General features: G+C 36.9%; 1 protein-coding gene across 3 annotated transcripts in view; it reads left to right on the top strand.

Moving 5' to 3' along the window:
• The window catches only part of MTTP (microsomal triglyceride transfer protein), a 68,512-nt gene that overhangs the window by 2,248 nt on the left and 44,217 nt on the right, over positions 1-22,047 (top strand). For 2 of the 3 annotated variants that reach the window (XM_065907294.1, XM_065907291.1), the window contains 2 exons: positions 17,724-17,911; positions 19,274-19,417. In XM_065907294.1, the coding sequence (XP_065763366.1) occupies positions 17,724-17,911; positions 19,274-19,417 (332 nt within the window). Of the gene's footprint in view, positions 1-11,724; positions 11,821-17,723; positions 17,912-19,273; positions 19,418-22,047 lie in introns of those variants that run through there. The other variant, XM_065907292.1, reaches the window with a different exon arrangement.

Here is a 22,047-nt window from a genome sequence, read left to right as displayed (position 1 = left end):
TTTTAAGTACTAAGCAAAGCATGTCTTGGACCACATTTAGACAGCAGCCAGTTTGTTAAATTGGACTATAGCTCATGGGTCCCCAACCCTCAGGGCCATGGACTGGTTAGGAAACAGGCCACGCAGCAGGACGTGAATGGTGGTAGCAAGCAAAGCTTCATGAATGGTGCCCAATGCCTCACATTACCACCTGAACCAATTCCCCCTTGGCCCCCCTCCCACCACCACCATCCATGGAAAAATAGGTTGGAGACTGCTGCTATGGATTATTGAGAAGAGGGCTACAGGTAAAATCAGAATGTTAGGACACAAATATGGTAATAAAGTCATGAGCTCCTCCAAGATGCTAGCCTGAAAACATGGGACAGTCATTACAAATTATTTTAAGCCTAGTTATGATATTTTATAAGTATGAAAGTACTCTTCAGCAGGTTGGGAGGTATGGGAATAGAGTTACACTTGTAGGTATCCAAAGCCTTTGACTGTGTGGATCACAATAAATTGTGGAAAATTCTAAAAGAAATGGGAATACCAGACCACCTGACCTGCCTCTCAAGAAATCTATACGCAGGTCAGGAAGCAACAGTTAGAACTGGACATTGAACAACAGACTGGTTCCAAATAGGAAAAAGAGTACATCAAGGCTGTATATTGTCACAGTGCTTGTTTAACTTCTATTCAGAGTACATCATGAGAAATGCTGGGCTGGAAGAAGCACAAGCTGGAATCAGGATTGCCAGGAGAAATATCAATAACCTCAGATATGCAGATGACACCACCCTTATGACAGAAAGTGGAGAAGAACTAAAGAGCCTCTTGATGAAAGTGAAAGAGGAGAGTGAAAAAGTTGGCTTAAAGCTTAGCATTCAGAAAACTAAGATCATGGCATCTGGTCCCATCACTTCATGGCAAATAGATGTGGAAATGGTGGAAACAGTGGCTTACTCTATTTTTCTCGGCACCAAAATCATGGTGACTGCAGCCATGAAATTAAAGACGCTTGCTCCTTGGAAGGAAAGTTATGACCAACCATGATAGCATATTAAAAAGCAGAGACATTACTTTGCCAACAAAGCTCCATCTAGTCAATGCTATGGTTTTTCCAGTAGTCATATATGGATGTAAGAGTTGGACTGTAAAGAAAGCTGAGTGCTAAAGAATTGATGCTTTTGAACTGTAGTGTTGAAGAAGACTCTTGAGAGTCTCTTGGACTGCAAGAAGATCCAACCAGTCCATCCTAAAGGAAATCAGTCCTGAGTGTTTGTTGAAGGGACTGATGTTGAAGCTGAAACTCCAATACTTTCGCTACCTGATGTGGAGACTTGACTTATTTGAAAAGACTCTGATGCTGGGAAAGATTGAGGGCAGGAGGAGAAGGGGATGACAGAGGATGAGATGGTTGGATGGCATCGCCAACACAATGGACATGGGTTTGGGTGGACTCCAGGAGTTGGTGATGGACAGGGAGGTCTGGTGTACTGCGGTTCATGGGGTTGCAAAAGTCGGACACAACTGAGCTACTGAACTGAACTGAAGCAAAAAAAAAAAAAGCGTAATTTATTTTAAATGACATGAAAGATATCTAAAAGGCAAAATCAACCTATCATCTGTAATCATTTCAACTTGCATTTGGATTGCCTTCAAAAATATAGAAAAAGCTTGTAAAAATGTTTTTAAAAATACACTATCCCCCACCATTCTGAGTAATATGTGATTATTGAAGACTCTAAGAAGATGACTGGAGACAGTGCAGTCTGAATCTCCTCATAAAACAGATAGAGCATCTAGGATAGCAAAATGACAGTAATTACAAGAACAAATCATGACTACAACAAGAAAGAATCCTTTTAAAGTTCAAAATGTGAACAGGTGGGAGCAAACCTCCAACTTAATATCAGAATCTGCATAAGAGGAAATAGTGGGAAGACAACAGAACAGCTAAAGGCCATGAGAACCTCTGACTGCCAACAGGTATTCACTGAAAAGCAAGGGAGATCAATATGAAATTAGCAGCAAAACTGACAGACTCTAATTTCAGAGTGAATACAGGTGGATGAGCAGGAAGGTCTGAAGGTGCTCATAGGGTGTGGAGGGTCTATGAATTCTCAAAACTTAATAAACCTGAGCTCCCTTCTTGGAAAAGAGCCCAACACTAAGAGGAAACTTCTGGGAGTAGAATTCCATATTAGACAGATTAGAGACAATCAGTTCAGTTCCGTTGCTCAGTCATGTCTGACTCTTTGCGACCCCCTGAATCGCAGCACGCCAGGCCTCCCTGTCCATCACCAACTCCCAGAGTCCACCCAAACCCATGTCCATTGAGTCAGTGATGCCATCCAGCCATCTCATCCTCTGTCACCCCCTTCTCCTCCTGCCCCCAATTCCTCCCAGCATCAGGGTCTTTTCCAATGAGTCAACTCTTCACATGAGGTAGCCAAAGTATTGGAGTTTCAGCTTCAACATCAGTCCTTCCAATGAACACCCAGGACTGATCTCCTTTAGGATGGACTGGTTGGATCTCCTTGCAGTCCAAGGGACTCTCAAGAGTCTTCTCCAACACCACAGTTCAAAAGCATAAATTTTACAGCGCTCTGCTTTCTTCACAGTCCAACTCTCACATCCATACGTGACCACTGGAAAAACCATACATAGCCTTGACCAGACAGACCTTTGTTGGCAAAGTAATGTCTCTGCTTTTTAATATGCTATCTAGATTGGTCATAACTTTCCTTCCAAGGAGTAAGCGTCTTTTAATTTCATGGCTGCAGTCACTATCTGCAGTGATATTGGAGCCCCCAAAAATAAAGTCTGACACTGTTTCCACTGTTCCCCCATCTATGCCATGAAGTGATGGAACCAGATGCCATGATCTTAGTTTTCTGAATGTTGAACTTTAAGCAACTTTTTCACTCTCCTCTTTCACTTTCATCAAGAGACTCTTTAGTTCCTCTTCACTTTCTGCCATAAGGGTGGTATCATCTACATATCTGAGGTTATTGATATTTCTCCTGGCAATCCTGATTCCAGCTTGTGCTTCTTCCAGCCCAGCGTTTCTCATGATGTACTCTGCATAGAAGTTAAGTTAGCAGGGTGGCAATATACAGCCTTGACGTACTCCTTTCCCTATTTGGAACCAGTCTGTTGTTTAATGTCCATTTCTAACTGTTGCTTCCTGACCTGCGTATAGATTTCTCGAGAGGCAGGTCAGGTGGTCTGGTATTCCTATTTCTTTCAGAATTTTCCACAATTTATTGTGATCCACACAGTCAAAGGCTTTGGCATAGTCAGTAAAGCAAAAATAGATGTTTTTCTGGAACTCTCTTGCTTTATCAATGATTCAGTGGATGTTGGCATTTTGATCTCTGGTTCCTCTGCCTTTTCTAAAAACAGCTTGAACATCTGGAAGTTCACGGTTCATGTATTGCTGAAGCCTGGCTTGGAGAATTTTGAGCATTACTTTTCTAGTGTGTGAGATGAGTGCAATTGTGGAGTAGTTTGAGCATTCTTTGGGATTGCCTTTCTTTGGGATTGGAATGAAAATGGACCTTTTCCAGTTCTGTGGCCATTGCTGAGTTTTCCAAATTTGCTGGCATATTGAGTGTAGCACTTTCATAGCATCATCTTTCAGGATTTGAAATAGCTCAAGTGGAATTCCATCACCTCTGCTAGCTTTGTTTGTAGTGATGCTTTCTAAAGCCCACTTGACTTCACATTCCAGGATGTCTGGCCCTAGGTGAGTGATCACACCATCGTGATTATCTAGGTCATGACGATCTTTTTTATACAGTTCTGTGTATTCTTGACACCTCTTCTTAATATCTTCTGCTTCTGTTAGGTCCATACCATTTCTGTCCTTTATTGAGCCCATCTTTGCATGAAATGTTTCCTTGGTATCTCTAATTTTCTTGAAGAGATCTCTAGTCTTTCCCATTCTATTGTTTTCCTCTATTTCTTTTCATTGATCACTGAGGAAGGCTTTCTTATCTCTCCGTGCTATTCTTTGGAACTCTGCATTCAAATGGGAATATCTTTCCTTTTCTCCTTTGCTTTTCACTGCTCTTCTCTCCACAGCTATTTGTAAGGCCTCCTCAGACAGCCATTTTGCCTTTTTGCATTTCTTTTCCATGGGGATAGTCTTGGTCCCTATCTCCTGTACAGTGTCACAAACCTCCATGCATAGTTCATCAGGCTCTCTGTCTATCAGATCTAGTCCCTTAAATCTATTTCTCACTTCCACTGTATAGTCATAAGGGATTTGATTTAGGTCATACCTGAATGGTCTAGTGGTTTTCCCTACTTTCTTCAATTTAAGTCTGAATTTGGCAATAAGAAGTTCATGATCTGTGCCACAGTCAGCTCCCAGTCTTGTTTTTGCGGACTGTATAGAGCTTCTCCATTTTTGGCTGCAAAGGATATAATCAATCTCATTTTGATGTTGACCATCTGGTGATGTGCATGTGTAGAGTCTTCTCTTGTGTTGTTGGAAGAGGGTGTTTGCTATGACCAGTGCATTCTCTTGGCAAAACTCTATTATCCTTTGCCCTGCTTTATTCTGTACTCCAAGGCCAAATTTGCCTGTTACTCCAGGTATCTCTTGACTTCCTACTTTTGCATTCCAGTTCCCTCTAATGAAAAGGACATCTTTTTTGGGTGTTAGTTCTCAAAGGTCTTGTAAGTCTTCATAGAACCATTCAACTTCAGCTTCTTCAGTGTTACTGGTTGGGGCATAGGCTTGGATTACCGTGATATTGATTGACTTGCCTTGGAAACGAACAGAGGTCATTTTATCATTTTTGAGATTGCATCCAAGTACTGCATTTCGGACTCTTTTGTTGACCATGATGGCTACTCCATTTCTTCTAAGGGATTCCTGCCCACAGTAGTAGATATAATGGTCATCTGAGTGAAATTCACCCATTCCTGTCCATTTTAGTTTGCTGATTCCTAAAATGTCAACATTCACTCTTGCCATCTCCTGTTTGATCACTTCCAATTTGTCTTGATTCATGGACCTAACATTCCAGGTTCCTATGCAATATTGCTTTTTACAGCATCGGACCTTGCTTCTATCACCAGTCACATGCACAAATGGGTATTGTTTTTGCTTTGGCTCCATCCCTTCATTCTTTCTGGAGGTATTTCTCCACTGATGTCCAGTAGCATATTGGGCACATACCGATCTGGGGCATTCCTCTTTCAGTATCCTATCATTTTGCCTTTTCATACTGTTCATGGGGTTCTCAAGGCAAGAATAGTGAAGTGGTTTGCCATTCCCTTCTCCAGTGGACCACATTCTGTCAGACTTCTCCACCATGACCAGACCGTCTTGGGTGGCCCCACACGGCATGGCTTAGTTTCATTGAGTTAGACAAGACTGTGGTCCCATGTCCAAGGTAAGGAGCTGCGGCTGCACTTTGCTGAAGTAGCCGTAAAGAGATACCCCACTTCCAAGGTAAGAGAAACCCAAGTAAGATGGTAGGTGTTGCGAGAGGGCATCAGAGGGCAGACACACTAAAACCATAATCACAGAAAACTAGCCTACTTGATCACACAGACCACAGTCTTGTCTAACTCAATGAAACTTAGAGACAATAGAAGCAGAGAAAAAAAGTCCAGATGAAAGTGGGAGAAGAGAAGACAGAGCTAAGAAATGACCAGGATATAAAAGCATCATTTTATGAAAACATCAGAAAAGGAAGCTCTGGAAGCTATTAATTCTATTCTACACATGTCTGTCTCTTAGAAGTATAGAATAGCTTATTTAAACTAAAAATGTGCCAATAAAAGAATTATAATTGAATTCTATGTAAAGCAGTTATAATAAAAATTTGAAACAGCAAAAAAGGTGAAAACTGTAACCCAATATTTCAAAACAAGGGAAATTTTTTAAATGATAGAAGATAGAACAGCATAAACCAGAAAAACTCAGAAATAATGTGATTGGAGAAAAGATTTGAAGAGGAGTAACAGAACTCAGAAAATATAAAATATAAAAAGTACATAACATACTAAAAGTGCAAGCAAATATAATAAGAAGAAATAGAAATAAAACTGTTCTCAGGTGACATGATTGTCTATGAAAAACATCCCAAGAAACCAAAAACTACTCATGGAATTAATAATTGATTATAGCAAGGTCACAAATGATGAGGTTAATTTAGGAAAGTTCCTGTCTACCAGTGATGAACAGTTGGAACTTAAAGAAAACATTAGCACCAATAACAAATGTATGCATCTAACAAAATATACAGGATCTATATGAGTGAAACTACAGAACTCTGATGAAAGAAAGATCTAAATAAATATAAGATTTCGAGTACATGGATTAAAAGACAATATTGTAGGGACAAGCTCAGGTCTTGCTTTCCCATACCATTTTTCATTGAAAGGGACCAGAGCTCCTTGGAGCAAGGGTTGACTCTAGGATTGGGGTAAAAACATACAAGATGAGCCTGGAGAATTTTGTAGGACCAGAAATGAAGGACATGCTTGAACACACACACATATACAAAGATAGGATATGTCAAAGGAACATAGGAGCCAACTGAATGAGCTCCCAATGAACAACTGTAGAAATAAATTTAAAAGTCATATTGGATTATAACCCCAAATATAAAGTAAATGGTTGTGCTTATGCTGTTATAAATCATAAATAAATAGGGAAGAAGAGATAAATCTCTCATGCAGAGAAACTCCAAATTATATAGATCCTCCATCCACAAAGAGGAGGAATATAACTCCTTAGTCTTTAGGTATGAGCTGCCCACAGCACTTCTTCCAGAGAGTACAGTATGGAAGAGAAGGTTTAAAGAAGATAACTTTACAGTGGAGAAGTCTGACAAGGTTTGTCAGCCAGGTGATCAAGGTCAACATCAACAGTGATAAATCACACCTTTGATATAGTGTGATGAAAATGGCACCTCTGTGGTTTTCCTCCAAACCTACAAGCCCACTCATCATAAGAGAAAATATTACATAAAACTAATAAAGGAGCATTTTATAAAACACCTGGCCTGATCCTGCAAAACACATCAAAGTTGTCAATGCCATCAAAAATGGGGAAAATCATTATATGTGGAATCTAAAAAAGGAAGGGGGCAAAGGAACCTACCTATAAAATAGAAATAGAGTTACAGATATAGAAAACAAATGTATGGTTATTAGGGGGTGAGGGGGACAGGGATAAACTGGAGGATTGGGATTGACATACACACTGCTATATATAAAGTAGATAACTAACAAGGACCAGCTGTGTAGCACAAGGAACTCAACTCAGTCCTCTGTAATGGTCTATTTGGGAAGAGAATCTGAAAAAGAGTGGATATATGTGTAACAGACTCACTTTGCTATGCACTGGAAACTAACACAACATTGTAAGCACTATAGTCCAATAATTTTTTTTAACTGAAGAAAATTAGAGAAACCCATACCTAAGAAACGCCTAAATGTACATGACAACTAATTTTAATGTAACCTGGATAGAATCTTGGAATAGAAAAAAGCATTAGATTAAGGAAATCTAAATAGAGTATGGATTTTAGTTACTATGTCAATTATTAATAAATATACCACATTAGTATAAGATATTAATAATGATAACTGGGTACAGTGTATATGGGAAATCTCTGGAATGTCTTTGTAAATAAAATGATTCTGATCAAAATTTAAGCTTTGTTTTCTTTATAATAGTTCATTGAAAGAAAGCTATCAGTTTTCTTCCTAAATGCTAGAGATTTGGTTTTGTGTCACCAAAAATAAAATTAGACTCCTCTTAGGGTGAGTATTATCGACCCACAAGGAGTTTTTGGTTGTTGTCAAATACACGTGTGTGGAGGTGTGGGAGGTGGAGGTAAAGTTTGGTTAATGACTCCATTATGCGAAAATGATTATCCTTTTTGGCAAGTCTTAGAGTCCATAAATTTCAAACCTAAGTCTCATTTATTCTTTTTAAGGAAAAGCATTTTCCTTAGTGCATTTTTCTTTTATCAAGGAGAATTCTTAAACAATACCTTTAAAAATAGTATATGTATTCTCATATAATTTTTGCTTAGTATAAAAGAGAGCATCACTTTATAAGAATACAGTCCCTAAATTAGGACTGGAATTGACATATACACATTACTATATATAAAATAGTTAGCTAATAAGGACCTACTGTATAGAACAGAGAATTCTACTCAATAATCTGTAATGGTCTATATGGGAGAAAGATCTAAAAAAGAGTAGATATGTGTTTATGTGTAACTGATTCACTTTAATGTACATCTGAAATTAACACAACATTGTAAATCAACTTTACTCCAATAAAAAATTAAAAACAGACAAACTGAGAAAGTGTAAACTGACAAAAGGCAAAGACAAAAACTACAGTCCTCTCTCAGTATCTGTGTGGGATTGGTTCTAGGATCCCCATGGTCTTCCTTACCTACCAAAAATATTTTTTGCAGGATTCCTTGAGAATGCTAATTCACTCATCAAATTGAAAATATAGTAGAATTTATTATGACCACTTAGGGATAACTTGAAGAGTCCCTCTAAAAAGTTTTTTTCATTGGTGTCTTGCTTCTTTCTAAGACAGAGTAAAGTGTTCTGATGTCATAATGCCTTTCTTCCCTCCATAGATAGCTGTCATACATTCTGACTTAACTGTATCTGGAAGAGTAATACATTTCCTTCCAGCCTTTAGTGGGGTGAAGTTCATTCATCTTCTAATCTAGGAAATGAGTTAACTGCTAGCAACCTCTGATATGTAACAGAAACACAGCTGTACTTTGGAATTAGTTAGCCATCTTTATTTCATAGTCTCTTATTATCACTGCCAAATAGAATAGCAGATATTCCACAGTGCCATGTACTTACCAATGGATTTCATTGCAATAGCATTGTTTTAAAATCTATTACTTGATTGTGACCTGACTAGCACAGATCAGTTTTTTCCCTGGGACAATCTGTTCAGCCTGGAACATCTAACCACAGCAATTAAGCTACCTGTTAGCCTTCACACAAAAGTGTGATGAACTTATTTAAAAGACAGTCCGAATTGATAATTCTATGTCATACCTAAAAAATCAAATTTTTCCACCTCTTATCTCTAATATTGTTTAAGTAAAGGAGAATATTGGATCTAGGTTTCAATGTTTGTTTTTCTAGAATCCTTAAATCATTTTACTACATTAATCTGAATGTCATTTTGCTAACATGTGAAATAATAGTTGTTAGGCTATACTAGAAAATGTTCAGTGCTTAGCATAGTGTATTAACCTAGTAATTGTACCATAGATGGCAAGCTCTTATTTTTGTATCGTGCTGTGCTTCTGTATTGCTTCACATGCTGTGTAAATAGCTGATTTACACATGATAAGATTTGTAGATATCGCCCACATTATTGTAAAATGTCACTTTGCTTGGTCAACAGAGTAACCAAGGAGAATGCCTCTCTTTGGTACACAGAATTCACTGGATATGAAAAGGCTTTGGCATCCTTATTTCATCTCTGAAACTATCTTAAGAAGTATTTCAAATATCTTTGTAAAAAGTTAAGGATGATGGTTTTTATTACCGATAGAAATAGCCTTATTTGAACATCCTATATTTAAATGACTACTTAATACAGTGACTCATAGGTGCTTTCTAGTGGAAGGCAAATGCTCAAATGAAACAGATTTTGTTAGGCAATAGTGATATGCTTTTTATTGGTTCGACTCTAGTAAACACCTGACAACGAATAGTACTTTAACCGAATAGACACGTATCATGCACCACATCGTCGAACCACAAGCATGGAGCTGTAAACCTCAAATGAAAACAAAAGGCAGATCTCATAAAATTTAAATTTAGTACTTAATCTAAACAAAAAAGTGTATAAAGTTTAAGTGACTATAGTGGCTTCATATCACTATGTATGCAATGCAGAAATTGTGGGACTACATTGAAATCTATTCAAATATAAAGCAATAAAGCACTTTCATGTTATCTTGTATTTATAATACCTACCATTCATAAAAACTTATATTTCTTCACCAGTTATTTTTCTAAGAGGACAACTTATTATTTATAACTTTAAAATGAAAGTAATAACCAAATATTTTATTTTTGTATAGATACTTTAGCCATGATTTATATATAAAACATAATAGCAAATGAAGTTCTAATCTCAATAGATGATAAAGACAAGCAATTTTCACATTTCAGTTCTTTATAAAAATAAACATATTTCAAAAGGAAGTATGCTTAACTTTGAGACTTTATATTTTAGATTTGATCTTGTGGCCCTGTCTATCAAGTTGACTGTCTTTTACCTGTGTTGTCTAGAAGATTTAAGCTTAAGGTTAGGATTCTAGAAAAGGGTTTGGAGAGAGATGAGGTTAGATTTAAGAACCCGTTATGCTTAAACATGGCCATACTGTTGCAGTTAGTTGCTAAGTCATGTCTGATTCTGTGACCCTATAGACTGTAGCCCATCAGGCTCCTCTATCCATGGAATTTCCCAGGCAAGAAGACTGGGATGGGTTGCCATTTCCTTCTCCAGGGGATCTTTCTGATCCAGGGATCGAACCCAGGTCTCCGGCTTGGCCAAGGGGTGAATTCTTAACCATTGAGCCTGCAGGGAAGCCCCAAACATGGCCATAAGTATTTTCAATTTTATTTGAAAAATCCCTTCACCAACACATTATTCCTTCCTTTGCCAAAGCATCCCCACATGGTTTGCAAATCACCTCATTTCAGTAGGTTTTATTCATAGCAAGTTTCTCTTGCAGAAGTTTACAAGGGCAGAGCTGGTTTAGTTAGTGTGGTCTTAGCCATTCTAGGGTATTCACTTTAATTCTAGAGAAGTGTCCTAATTAATTTTCTGTTGCAAAAGTGCTAAGGACTGGAATCGCCTTTCTGAATTTCTGCCTAGAACTGGGATTCGGAAAGCACAGGGAACTATAGCCAGCCAATCTGAGGATCCAGACAATTGTTTATTGTCATAGCTATAGCTAGGGGTCTACTATGATAAACTCAGTCATAAACTCAGTTTATCATAGTTTGCTATGTTTGCGTAGTTTGCTATCATATTTTGCTATCACATACCTGCTAGTGTGGTAATGGTAGACAATTCTGTTATTCACACATAGGAAGAATCATCTAGTTTTCGGAAATGAATGTTGTATTTATTCTAACATTATTTTGAAGTCACTGGTGGTGGTTCAGGTTAAAATTCTAAAATTCAAATTCTAAAATTCAGAGTGATTTTTTAATAATAGCATACACATGGTATAAAAAATTTCAGATGAGCATACAAGAGAATAAAATTCCATCGAGTTTACCTGAGTTTGCAAATCCTCACCACCTTCCCACATCGAGTGGTAAATGTGAAGACAGGCATTTAATGTTATAGGAATGTTGATGATTATGTGCTGAGCAGAAAAGTATCATCCCCAGTTTTCCTTGATTGCCCCTCCGTACTTCTGAATTTACAGGATGGTAACTGGTTTAGTTTAGCTCTCAAAAGTGAAAACTTTCTTGATTTTTCTTATTGAGTAAAAAAGGTAAGAGTGAGAGATTGAAAACTATAGCCCACCTAAGTTTAATTATTAATAGTGAGCCCTTCTGTGAACTTATGTCCTGATTTTGGAGTTTGGAATCTGACCTTTCTCCCAAAGATAAACATTGTTGCAGGTTCTGAGAAGGGTCACTCCCTTGCTGCCACTGAAAGAGTCCACTTCTCAGTGACTTCTAGCTGGGAACTGCATGCATTAGAGGGTAGCTTAATCAATATGATTCTTCTGGCTGTGCTTTTTCTCTGCTTCATTTCCTCATATTCAGCTTCTGTTAAAGGTAAGTTTGTGTTGCCTTCTGATAAACTTTAATTTTAATTGTTGAGGGGGAAAAAGTGTGTGTGTATGTGTAATGAAAGAATTCTTAACTAAGTGTTCTTCAAATCCATGTAACTTTAGAATGCTGGTGAAGGCATGACTGGGTTGAAATGAAAACTAAATTTGAATTCTTACATACATTAAGAAAACAGAGGTTTCTTTTAGTTTCAATCCTTCAGACTAGCATGCTTCTTGCTTCATTCTCATTCATGGTTTATTTTTAAAAGGGAGAAAAAAGATGCCAGCTATTGTTACCTGCTGCTGCTGGTCACTCAATGAATGCAGCTCCTTGATTTGAATTGTAAAAGTAGATTAAAAAAAAAACAGTTCTTAAATTTTCTTCTAGTTGCCTAGCAATGTGACATCAAAAAGAATTAGACTCAATGAAAAAGGCATTTGACTCAAAGGATTATGAATGAAATGGTAAAGCCTGTGTTTAATTCTATCACCATTCAAAAAAGATAAGATTATCATAGTTGGTGGATTATAGAAAATAAAACTACATTACATAGATTTAAGAGATAACATTTATCTTTGGAAAAATAGTGTTGCTCATTATAGTTTCTATTTTAAGATAATATCGATTTAAAAACATACGAATTTGGAACTTTCAGAGCAAACAAACTTTTGCGTAATAATTTCAAAAAGTTGTATGAAATATATTAATATGTAATCTTGTTTTAAATCAGCTAATTTATGCATGCCTTGAATTTCTACATATTGCACCTGTAAAATGATCACTTTTTAGAATCTCTTAAGAGAACTTGCCGTCAAAATCAGTTGACCTAATATAAAACTTAGCTTGATAGGGTCCAATTTTAATAACTGTGTACTCTAAGCAATTGATATAAAACAATTCACTTGTAAGCTTCTAAACTCCTCTTTGGATAACTGTGACTTTTTTTAATAAGGTAAAGTTTGTCTCAAAATTTTTTGCATGGAAAATTTCCACATGAGGAAAAGAGACAATTTTTGCTATTGGAACAATAAATGGGGGTGGGGGGGGACTAAATTATTTCACCTAAGCAAATCACACTTCAAATTCTTGAACTAAAGATTATACATATATTTATATGCATATATATATGTGTGTATATATATATATATGTATATGTGTGTGTGTGTGTGTGTGTGTATATTACCATTTTCTAAAATGTTTGGTAAAGATACAGTCCTTACTTGGATGAAAGAAAATTTTAATGAGAAAAAATAAAGGTTTGTAAATTATATCTGACAGAGAATTGTGAAACAGTTTGCATTTTATGTCAAATACTGCTAAATATTCATAATATGACCGATTTATACACCATGAGATCAAACCTAATACCATGATTATTTTGAGAAAAATAATTGAGATAGTGTGGGCTTCTCTTTTTTCCCCTTTCCTGCATAGAATATTGGATAACTTGATGTTTTCAAATAAATGCATTTGTAAAGATTTAAATACACATATATACACACAGAGAAATGACATACAGGGAAATACGACTGAGAACATAATAGATAGCTACAGTTTGTTGTAAGTTCAGTGACAAATCCAGAATTTTAGAAACTGAAGCTTATACAATTTAGGCTCCATATTTGAGAAAAAAAATCTACATTTTCACAAAAAAAAAAATCCTACTTTTGCAAATATTACTGAAAAAAGATATGGTATGTATGCATAACACCAGGGTCCCCTTCTAAGATCTTGGAAAAGGCCTGGGCAAGTGAGGGCTTCAATGCTTAAGTGTTATTCGTGTTGAGATATAAGCTTCTTGTGCCAAATATCATGAATAAAAAATATAGGATTTGACAACTTTCTCTTACTTGGATGGGGTAACTTCTTATATTATGGTGCTTTGTTTACTCTGTTGTGTCCGATTCTTTGCAACCCCATAGACTGTAGCCCACCAGGCACCTCTGACGGTGGGATTTCCCAGGCAAGGATACTGGAGTGGGGTGGCATTACCTTTTCCAGGGGATCTTCCCGACCTAGGAATTGAACTCTAGTCTCTTGGGTCTCTTTCACTGGCAGGTGGATTTTTTACCACTAGCACCACCTGGGAAGCCGTGTATCATGGTTTAATCATAGATTCCTTGTCCTTTGACATGATTGACATTTAATAAGCGAACTAGTTGTGAAGAGTTTACTTTAAAATCAGGCCATTATAAATTTGGGATGTTATGCATCACTTCAAAACTCATCTCAAAGTTAATTATCAATGCAATTATTTAGCAAATCTCCAGATCTGGGTGGATATTGAGAGCAGATTAGATTGTAAATTGAATGAAGAAGGAGTTAGTATAGAGAAGAGACATGCTGACTCAATATTGGGGAGCTTTGTGTTTCCTCTGCTTTTTCTAAATCATATTTTGTAATGGTGGGTCTATTCTCTGCCTTTTTGGGGTTTTCTTCATAATGCTTTTCCTGTTGATAATCCACCCATACGTACACTTTCTACTTAATCTTGTTACCTCTAAGCCTGAACTGTTCCTTCACACCAGTCTTTCTTTCATTTCCTGGCTTGACTATACTTTTCAGTCTGTTCACAACAAGATCTTCCATATTTTCCCCTCCCTTATCGTTCATCCTACTCTTTTCCTTCCGGCCTTCTGGGTTTCTATTGGATTCCTAAGTCCCTTTATCTTTCATCCTTATCATCACTGCAGGTCTCTTCAAGCCTCACCTTTACTAGCTTATTTCTATTTTGCCTTTTTGCTTAAGTCAATTAACTATTACACTGATCTGAGTTTAATAAAAGAATATTTTAAGATTTTTTTTAAAAGTTCAAAATTAAAAGTTTTTTTCCTTTTGTGTTAGTAAAAAATTTCCCTCAGAGGAACACATTGAAAAGATACAGACTCCTTTGGGGGCTAAAATTGATTTGCTCGTTTAATCTGCCATCAATTCCTGTTGCCCTGCTGCATACTCTACAGAGCAACACCCGAAGACAGAAATTTAGTCAAGATATATAAATGGAACATGCCCCCACTTGCCAGTATTGCTGAATCTCTGAGTAACATAAATAGAGAAACACTTATCAAAGAGGAAAGGACAGCAGGGACAACACTTCAGCACCATCCACTTATTTAAAGGATGTATCTTTAAATCCTTTTTAGGATGTATCTCCTATTGAAAGAGGTAGGAAAAGCTGTAGAAGAAAGCCATTCTTTCCTCTATCAATTCCAAGTCATCGTCAGAAACTGAAATATATTGTCCCCTTTCACATTCTTTTGACCAGTCAAGTAAAAACAAACAAACAAACAAACAAACAAACAACAAAAAAACCCAGCATGATAGTTTGGAAGGCTTTGGCATTAAAGAGAAACTTTTCATAATTATTTTATTTTATTATTTTTTTTCATAATTATTTTAAACAGAAGCCACTTTCAGGTTGTCCACAAAACTTGAATTTTAGTATATTCCAACATCAAATTCAGCATTGTATCTGCTACGTTGAATTAAATGTGGAGTCAGCTTTTCTCAACTGCCCTATACTGCTTACCTATCAGAATTGCTGTGAGGGTTAGATAAGGCAACAAGTATTTCCTTTTTGCCCTTTGTGGAATTTGATAGGTGTCATAAAAAGGAAGGCCTCTTTGACCAAAATATCTTTCCGGTCAGAAAGCTGGTGTCTGAACCTGCAGCAGTATCCCCAGTTTGGGGAGGCTAGAGGGAGTCACAGACTTTGTCTCCTTCAGGGTTTTTTCTGCCTTTGTCTGCCTTCCTTATGTCATACCTGAGGTTCTGCCTGACTTGGTGCTTGGACACAGCCTGTTTTCATGTACACATTTGGGTACCCACTCTATTACTTCCTTCTGGCTTTTCTATTAAAAATTTCCTGTTAAAATCCTCATCCCCTTTCACTGAAGTTTTGTCAGATCATGTAACTTCACCACCCAAAACTTTTCAATAGTTTTTCATCTCACTCAGTCAAATTCTAAGTCTATGCAAAGACCTTCCCTCCTCACCCACCATCTCCCAGCCACTCATGGGTGCCTATTTGACCTCATCTTTTTCAGCTTTGTCTTTTACCCAATCCCAGAGTCTTTGGCCTCTCTGTTGTTCCTCCATTTCCCCTCTGGAAACTCTCCTCAGGGTCTTTGAACTTTTTCTCCCTTCTGTGGAGGAATGGAGGGGGGTGTGGTGGTGAGAAATGGGAGGAAGGAGGGGTGGGGAGTGCCCTCTCCGCAGATATCCAAGTGACTAGCCTAAAGTCCTTGCCCAAAATATTACCTTCTCAATAAAGATTTTTCCCCTCAGCATCCCCATTTCCTTTCCTATTTCATTTTTCTTCTTTAGCACTTCTAATATTCTTGTAATTTACTTATATACTTGATTTTTTTATTGCCCACCCCCCTCATTTAAATGTAAATGCCACAGAGGTAGACATGTTGTCTGGTTGTTAACTGGTATAGCCCCAGAACCTAGACAAGTGCTGACTACCCAGTAGTTGCTCAGTACATCCTTGTTGAATGAATGAATGAATTCCTAGCGCAGTCCCCAGGAATGGAAGAGGTCAGCCTAAAGGTTTATATGTGTATAGTGTAGGTAAGAACATGGTCTCTGGATCCAGACAGGGTGTTAGAGGCTTCACCGCTAATTTCCTGAGTGATCTTGGGAAATTATATAATCTCTGTGTCTCTTGATTTCCTCAACTATAAAATCAGGCTAATAATAGTACCTACCCCATTAGATTTTTGTGAGGATTAATTGTTAATATGTAGGAAAGACTTAGAACAGACAGTAAGGAGGTTTTCTTAATTTTTGACTTTTCAAGTAATTTTACTTCCTTTCTCAGCTGCCTCACATCTTGCCTAGTCATCTCAGCCTCCTTTTCTGTCCCTCCCCCATATGCATATTTCCTGCGGGGGGGGGAAAAGAGACATGGTTGCCTGTTATAGTTAACTAGTCAATTCTGCCCTGTTAGCCCTGAGGACAAATGCATACTGAAATCTTTTTTTTACTCTCTCCTGAGAGCTATGACTAGAAGATATTTCAAAAGACTTTGTATGACTTCAGTTCATCTTTGGGAAAGACTGGATGCTACTGTTTTATGTTTTCTTTGGGTTAAGATATACTGACTGGAAAGTGTATGAACTCCTCCATGTATCTTTTTTTTTTTTTTTTTGGTTATGATGCCGACTTATATACTATTTGACATTAAACATTAAATTGTCCCTTCCAAATTAAAACCTGTGCTGGATTTTATGTAGGAAAACATCATTTTATTCAGGAACAGCTAATTTAAATTTACATATGTGTTGCCTTGAAATGTACTTTCACACTGGAAGTTTGCTAATTTAATTAATAGGATAAATTACCTTGAAGGGATATTGTTTAAATGTTCAAAATATCTAATGTAAGGGACCACCATCTAACTGCTAAAATTTCTTTGGCTTTGACCTGTTGTATTTTAAATATGTTAATTGCAAATTACCACGCAACCTCTGGCTGAACTTCTACTTGAAATCAAATTTTAATATTTGATTTAAAGAAAGCTGGGCAGAGAGAGGGGAAGAAATAATATGCATATAAGTCAAAGCAATACAATGATATTTATTTAAAAATATTCTATAGTTCAACCAAGGCAATATTTAAATAATTGGATTATTATTTAAAGATACAAACTAAGTTTTCTGAAATGGGAGCTTATTTCTTTGTTAATTGTTGTTTTTGTTGTTGTTCAACCAATAATTTCAGCAGATGAAGAAGTAGAACCATGTTTCACTTAGCAAAGATTTACTCCCGTTAACAAATATAAGCTCCCACTGGGTACTAATGTACTGAAGAAGGAATGCATTGATGGCAAGATAGCATAGTCCCTGGCCTGCTGGGTGCCTTACAACTTAGACTTGACTTGTATTGCTGTCTTTTTACAGGTCACACAACTGGTCTCTCATTAAATAATGACCGACTATACAAACTCACATACTCCACTGAAGTTTTTCTCGATCGGGGCAAAGGAAACCTCCAAGACAGTGTGGGCTACCGAATTTCATCCAATGTGGATGTCGTCTTACTGTGGAGGAGTCCTGATGGTGATGATAACCAACTGATCCAAATTACGGTGGGTATTTTCTACCAGAGAGATGCAAAGATTAGATGTTAGCAAAGTCTTTGAGAAGTGTACCATTCAATAGCACTTGTTTGTGCTGTTGGTCATATGTTCGTTGAATGTTATCCATCACTTAAATAAGTAGATATACAGTTTTGAAGTTTTTGCTAATCAAAAATTATCTGATCTTTCCAAATTATTGAAGCAGGCAAATGAAGGTGTCTACTGGTAACTAAAGTATTATGTTCAGTTCTAGATGTCATATTTTGTTGTTGTTCAGTAGCTTAGTTGTGTCCAATTGTGATCCCATGGACTGCAGCATGCCAGGCTATTAATATGCCTTAATAGGTACAATAAACCAGAATCCATTTGAAATGTTCTGCATGTAAGGAGCGTAGAATCCATGTCATATGAAAAACAATTGAGACCACTCTAAGTAAAGAAGGAGATGAATTGTGACCTTCTAGCTTTCCTGAGTTCCTTGATCTGACAGGTAGAATCACCAATGAGGGAGTAACCTATTCTGCATTCTTCCTGAGGACAGAACCAGGTGCTTCCCTGAATGGCAATGATAGGTCAGTTATGATGCTTTAGATTTATGTGTTGGCAAAGGTCAAATTAGGTGGCCTTTGGGGCCTCTTCCAACTTTAATGTATGATTCCACATTTGCTTTTCAAGGATCTAAAAGCAATAGATTTCTTTAGTAAAGTCAGTTCCCCTACATGTCAGTGTGAAACAGGTACCAGGACCAAGATTTTCCTCATTGTAACTGGTAAGTAGCCGGTAATATACTTTATCATGAGGTGTCATTGCAATATGTTTATCAACTGATCTTTACTTCTTTGGTTGTCTCTAATAGCTGTGTGTGTTTTCTAAGTTGGATCAAAACTTTATCATCCACCTCCCCATTTCTCAGTAGAACAGTATTCTGCAGAAAACATTCTGTACCTCTTTGTTCAGTGATCAGATTGTTAATCCTTAATTTTGCATGTGTAGATGAGGCACAATGGGGCAGGATACCTTTCAAACAAATGGTACAGAAAGTGAAGAGAGCAGGCAGACAGCAGCAGTTCAAAACAACATTAAACGAGAGTAAAAACGACATTAAAGAGCCATATTCCAGCCACAGTCACTATAAACCTGAAGTCACAGATTCCTTTAATGTCAGTATTTTTGCCTAATTAAAAAAATCTAATTTTTTAATACCTTCTCCTTTCTTTTAAAGATGATGGTTAGGTACCATGAATCATGTATTGAATGACAGAAGAAATTATGGCCAACCCTGTTTATTGCTTTACCATTTTATTTTCTAGGAAACTCTGATGGAAACAGGTATAGGAAGTTTTTCTAATAGGTTTCTTTCCATGATTCCAGATGAAAGATGTAAATGTTGAAAATGTGAATCAACGGAGAGGAGAGAAGAGCATTTTCAAAGGAAAAAAGTCATCTCAAATCATAAGAAAGGAAAACTTGGAAGCAATGCAAAGACCTGTGCTCCTTCATCTAATTCATGGAAAGGTAAAAGAGATTTTTGGAGTTCCATGTCTTTTTTCCCCCAACTTCATATTTTTCTTCCTTAGGTAGATATTAATATTATTTTAGGTGATCATGGTGTCACTAATTTTGTGAAAAATGGAGTTTTTTTTTTAAAGAACTAATAAATAGAAGTCACAAATTTAATGTTTCAGAAGTAAATCAAGGCATTGGATTCACTTATATTACCTAGCCATTTTTGTTCCCTATTTTTATGAAAAATCTTTATAGTAGAATCAAATATTTGTTTATTGATGACAGGCAGTATTAAAAGGTACATTCCTTATTAAATTTGAAAGGATTAAAAAGCTAGTGTAACACAATAGGTCATCATAGATGAATGGATAAATTCAGGAAAGTAGACAAATTATAAGAATGAAATTATCTAAATTAGGTAAGTGATATAAATTTTTCATAAGGGTATCAATAACTGGCTCAAGTACAAAACTGAAGTTTTTGAAGGGACATGGCATTTCTAAGATAGAGTTTATTTTAAAAAAAAATTAGAGATTATTTCAAAGTTATGACTTTGAAAAGCATTTTATATACTAAAGTAATGAATGAGCACTGTGTGTTGGAAATTTGCTCTGAAAATTCTGTAAATGTGATTACTTATAATTTGAGTCTCATCTCTTAAAATGGTCTTAGTATGTTTGGAATTGAAACACAGTTGTGATCTGTGAATTTTAAGGCATTAAATATATGGGTTTATGAAGAGTATAGATGTTATATTGACATGTAAAAACATACTATATTAGTAAAGATGAAAACTTACTCTCAGGAATTAATGTAGAAAAAAAGAAAGGGATCATTAAAACTTCAAATCTCTAAAATTTCTCTTGATCAAAAATTTCCAGATTCAAACTAAAAATGAAAACAAATACTTTAAAATATAAATTTAAGACATGTAATATGTTGCTATTCCTGATGCTTATTTTTAGTAAAGTACTAAAAAGGGATTCTCAAGAAGGATTATTGTATCATCACTCTCTTACAACCAAATATGAATCACCATTTCAGGAATGCTTCTCTCTCTTCTCTACTTGTGAAAATATTAATACTTACTATGCTTCAAGTTTTGCTTACAGGCTTTTTTTTTTTTTTTTTTTGTAAAGTTCACACCCTTTTAACCAGCTGGAAATAACTACCCCTCTTTAGAACCTTCTTAGCACATTACAGCTCACTCATAGCCCTTATCACTTTCCTTTCGGTCATTTGTGTTCATTGCTAGATGATGGGTTTTGGTGAAGAAAATTGTTCTTCCTCTTTATATTCTAGCCCTTCTACTCTTCCTGTGCAAAGCAGTTAGAACCAAGTCTTGCACTGACTGATTTGGTGTTCTGGAAGCCTTTCCCAAACGTCATGCTCCTCTGAGCCTACCCAGGTATTGCTAGTGGTAAAGAACCTGCCTGTCAATGCAGGAGACATGAGAGACGTGGGTTCGATCCCTGTGTCGGGAAGATCCCCTGGAGGACAGCATGGCAACCCACTCCAGTATTCTTGCCTGGATAATTTCATGGACAGAGGAGCCTGACAGGCTACATACAGTCACAAAAGAGTCAGATACAATTTAGCTAAAACATACTTAATGCTTAATACCTGCACCGTCTGAAGGTATTACATGAATTCTCTCTTTTTCTCCATAACAGCCCTGGGGAGCAAGTGCTGCTTTTTCATCCTCTTGTAATAGATGAGGAAATCAAAGTTAAGAGAAGCAAAGAAACTTGCCTAGGGTCACACAATTAGCAAGTGGTGGAGTTGGGATTTAAAAGAGAGGGTCTGTGTGGAAACTTCTATGTTTTTACTGTCTTTTCTAGCTGGAAAGTATTTGGGGGGAAAAACCATGTCTCTGGTTGCTTTGTAGTCTTCTTGTCATTCTTCACTGTATCTATTAACTCAGTTGATTTTCATATGGCCCAAAATTGGAAGCAACAGGAAATACTGTTATTTTTTCCTTTGGCATTCCATTGTGGCAACATGCTTGAGCCATAACATATGAATTGCATTTATATTCTAAGTGTGAAATGTTAGTCACTCTGTGTCCGATTCTCTGCGACCCCATGGACTGTAGCCCGCCAGGCTCCTCTGTCAATGGAATTCTCCAGGCAAGAATCCTGGAGTGGGTAGCCACTCCCTCCTCAAGGGGTTCTTCTCAGCCCAGGGATCAAACCCAAGTCTCCCACTTTGCATGTGATTCTTTACCATCTCAGTCACCAGGGAAGCCCAAACCAGTCAGTACTAAAGGAAATCAACCTTTCCTTTCAATGAAAGGAAATCCTTCCATTGAAAGGAAATCCTTCCATTGAAAGGATGCTGAAGCTGAAGCTCCAATACTTTGGCTAAACTGCAGCCAATCATTTTATAGCCCTGTGGGTGCAGTTGAGTACAAAGTCTTCGGTTACACGTACAAAAGGACTCAGTGCCCTCCCTGTACAAAGGCTGGGACGGAGCTGCCACATCATTATTTCAGTGGCCCCAGCGTGTCATTTCTGCAGGAGCTGTTTCTTGTGATGATTTACTGTAGTCACAAGTTAAAGTACGTTGTGGTATCTTTCATTTATATGATAAAGTACTTGTTGGAAAAAAAACCATGACCCTGGAGATAAAGAAGCCAC

The sequence above is a fragment of the Muntiacus reevesi genome, chromosome 16 (genome assembly GCF_963930625.1).
Source record: "Muntiacus reevesi chromosome 16, mMunRee1.1, whole genome shotgun sequence".
Taxonomy (NCBI): domain Eukaryota; kingdom Metazoa; phylum Chordata; class Mammalia; order Artiodactyla; family Cervidae; genus Muntiacus; species Muntiacus reevesi.
This window is presented reverse-complemented; position numbering and strand designations above follow the sequence as displayed.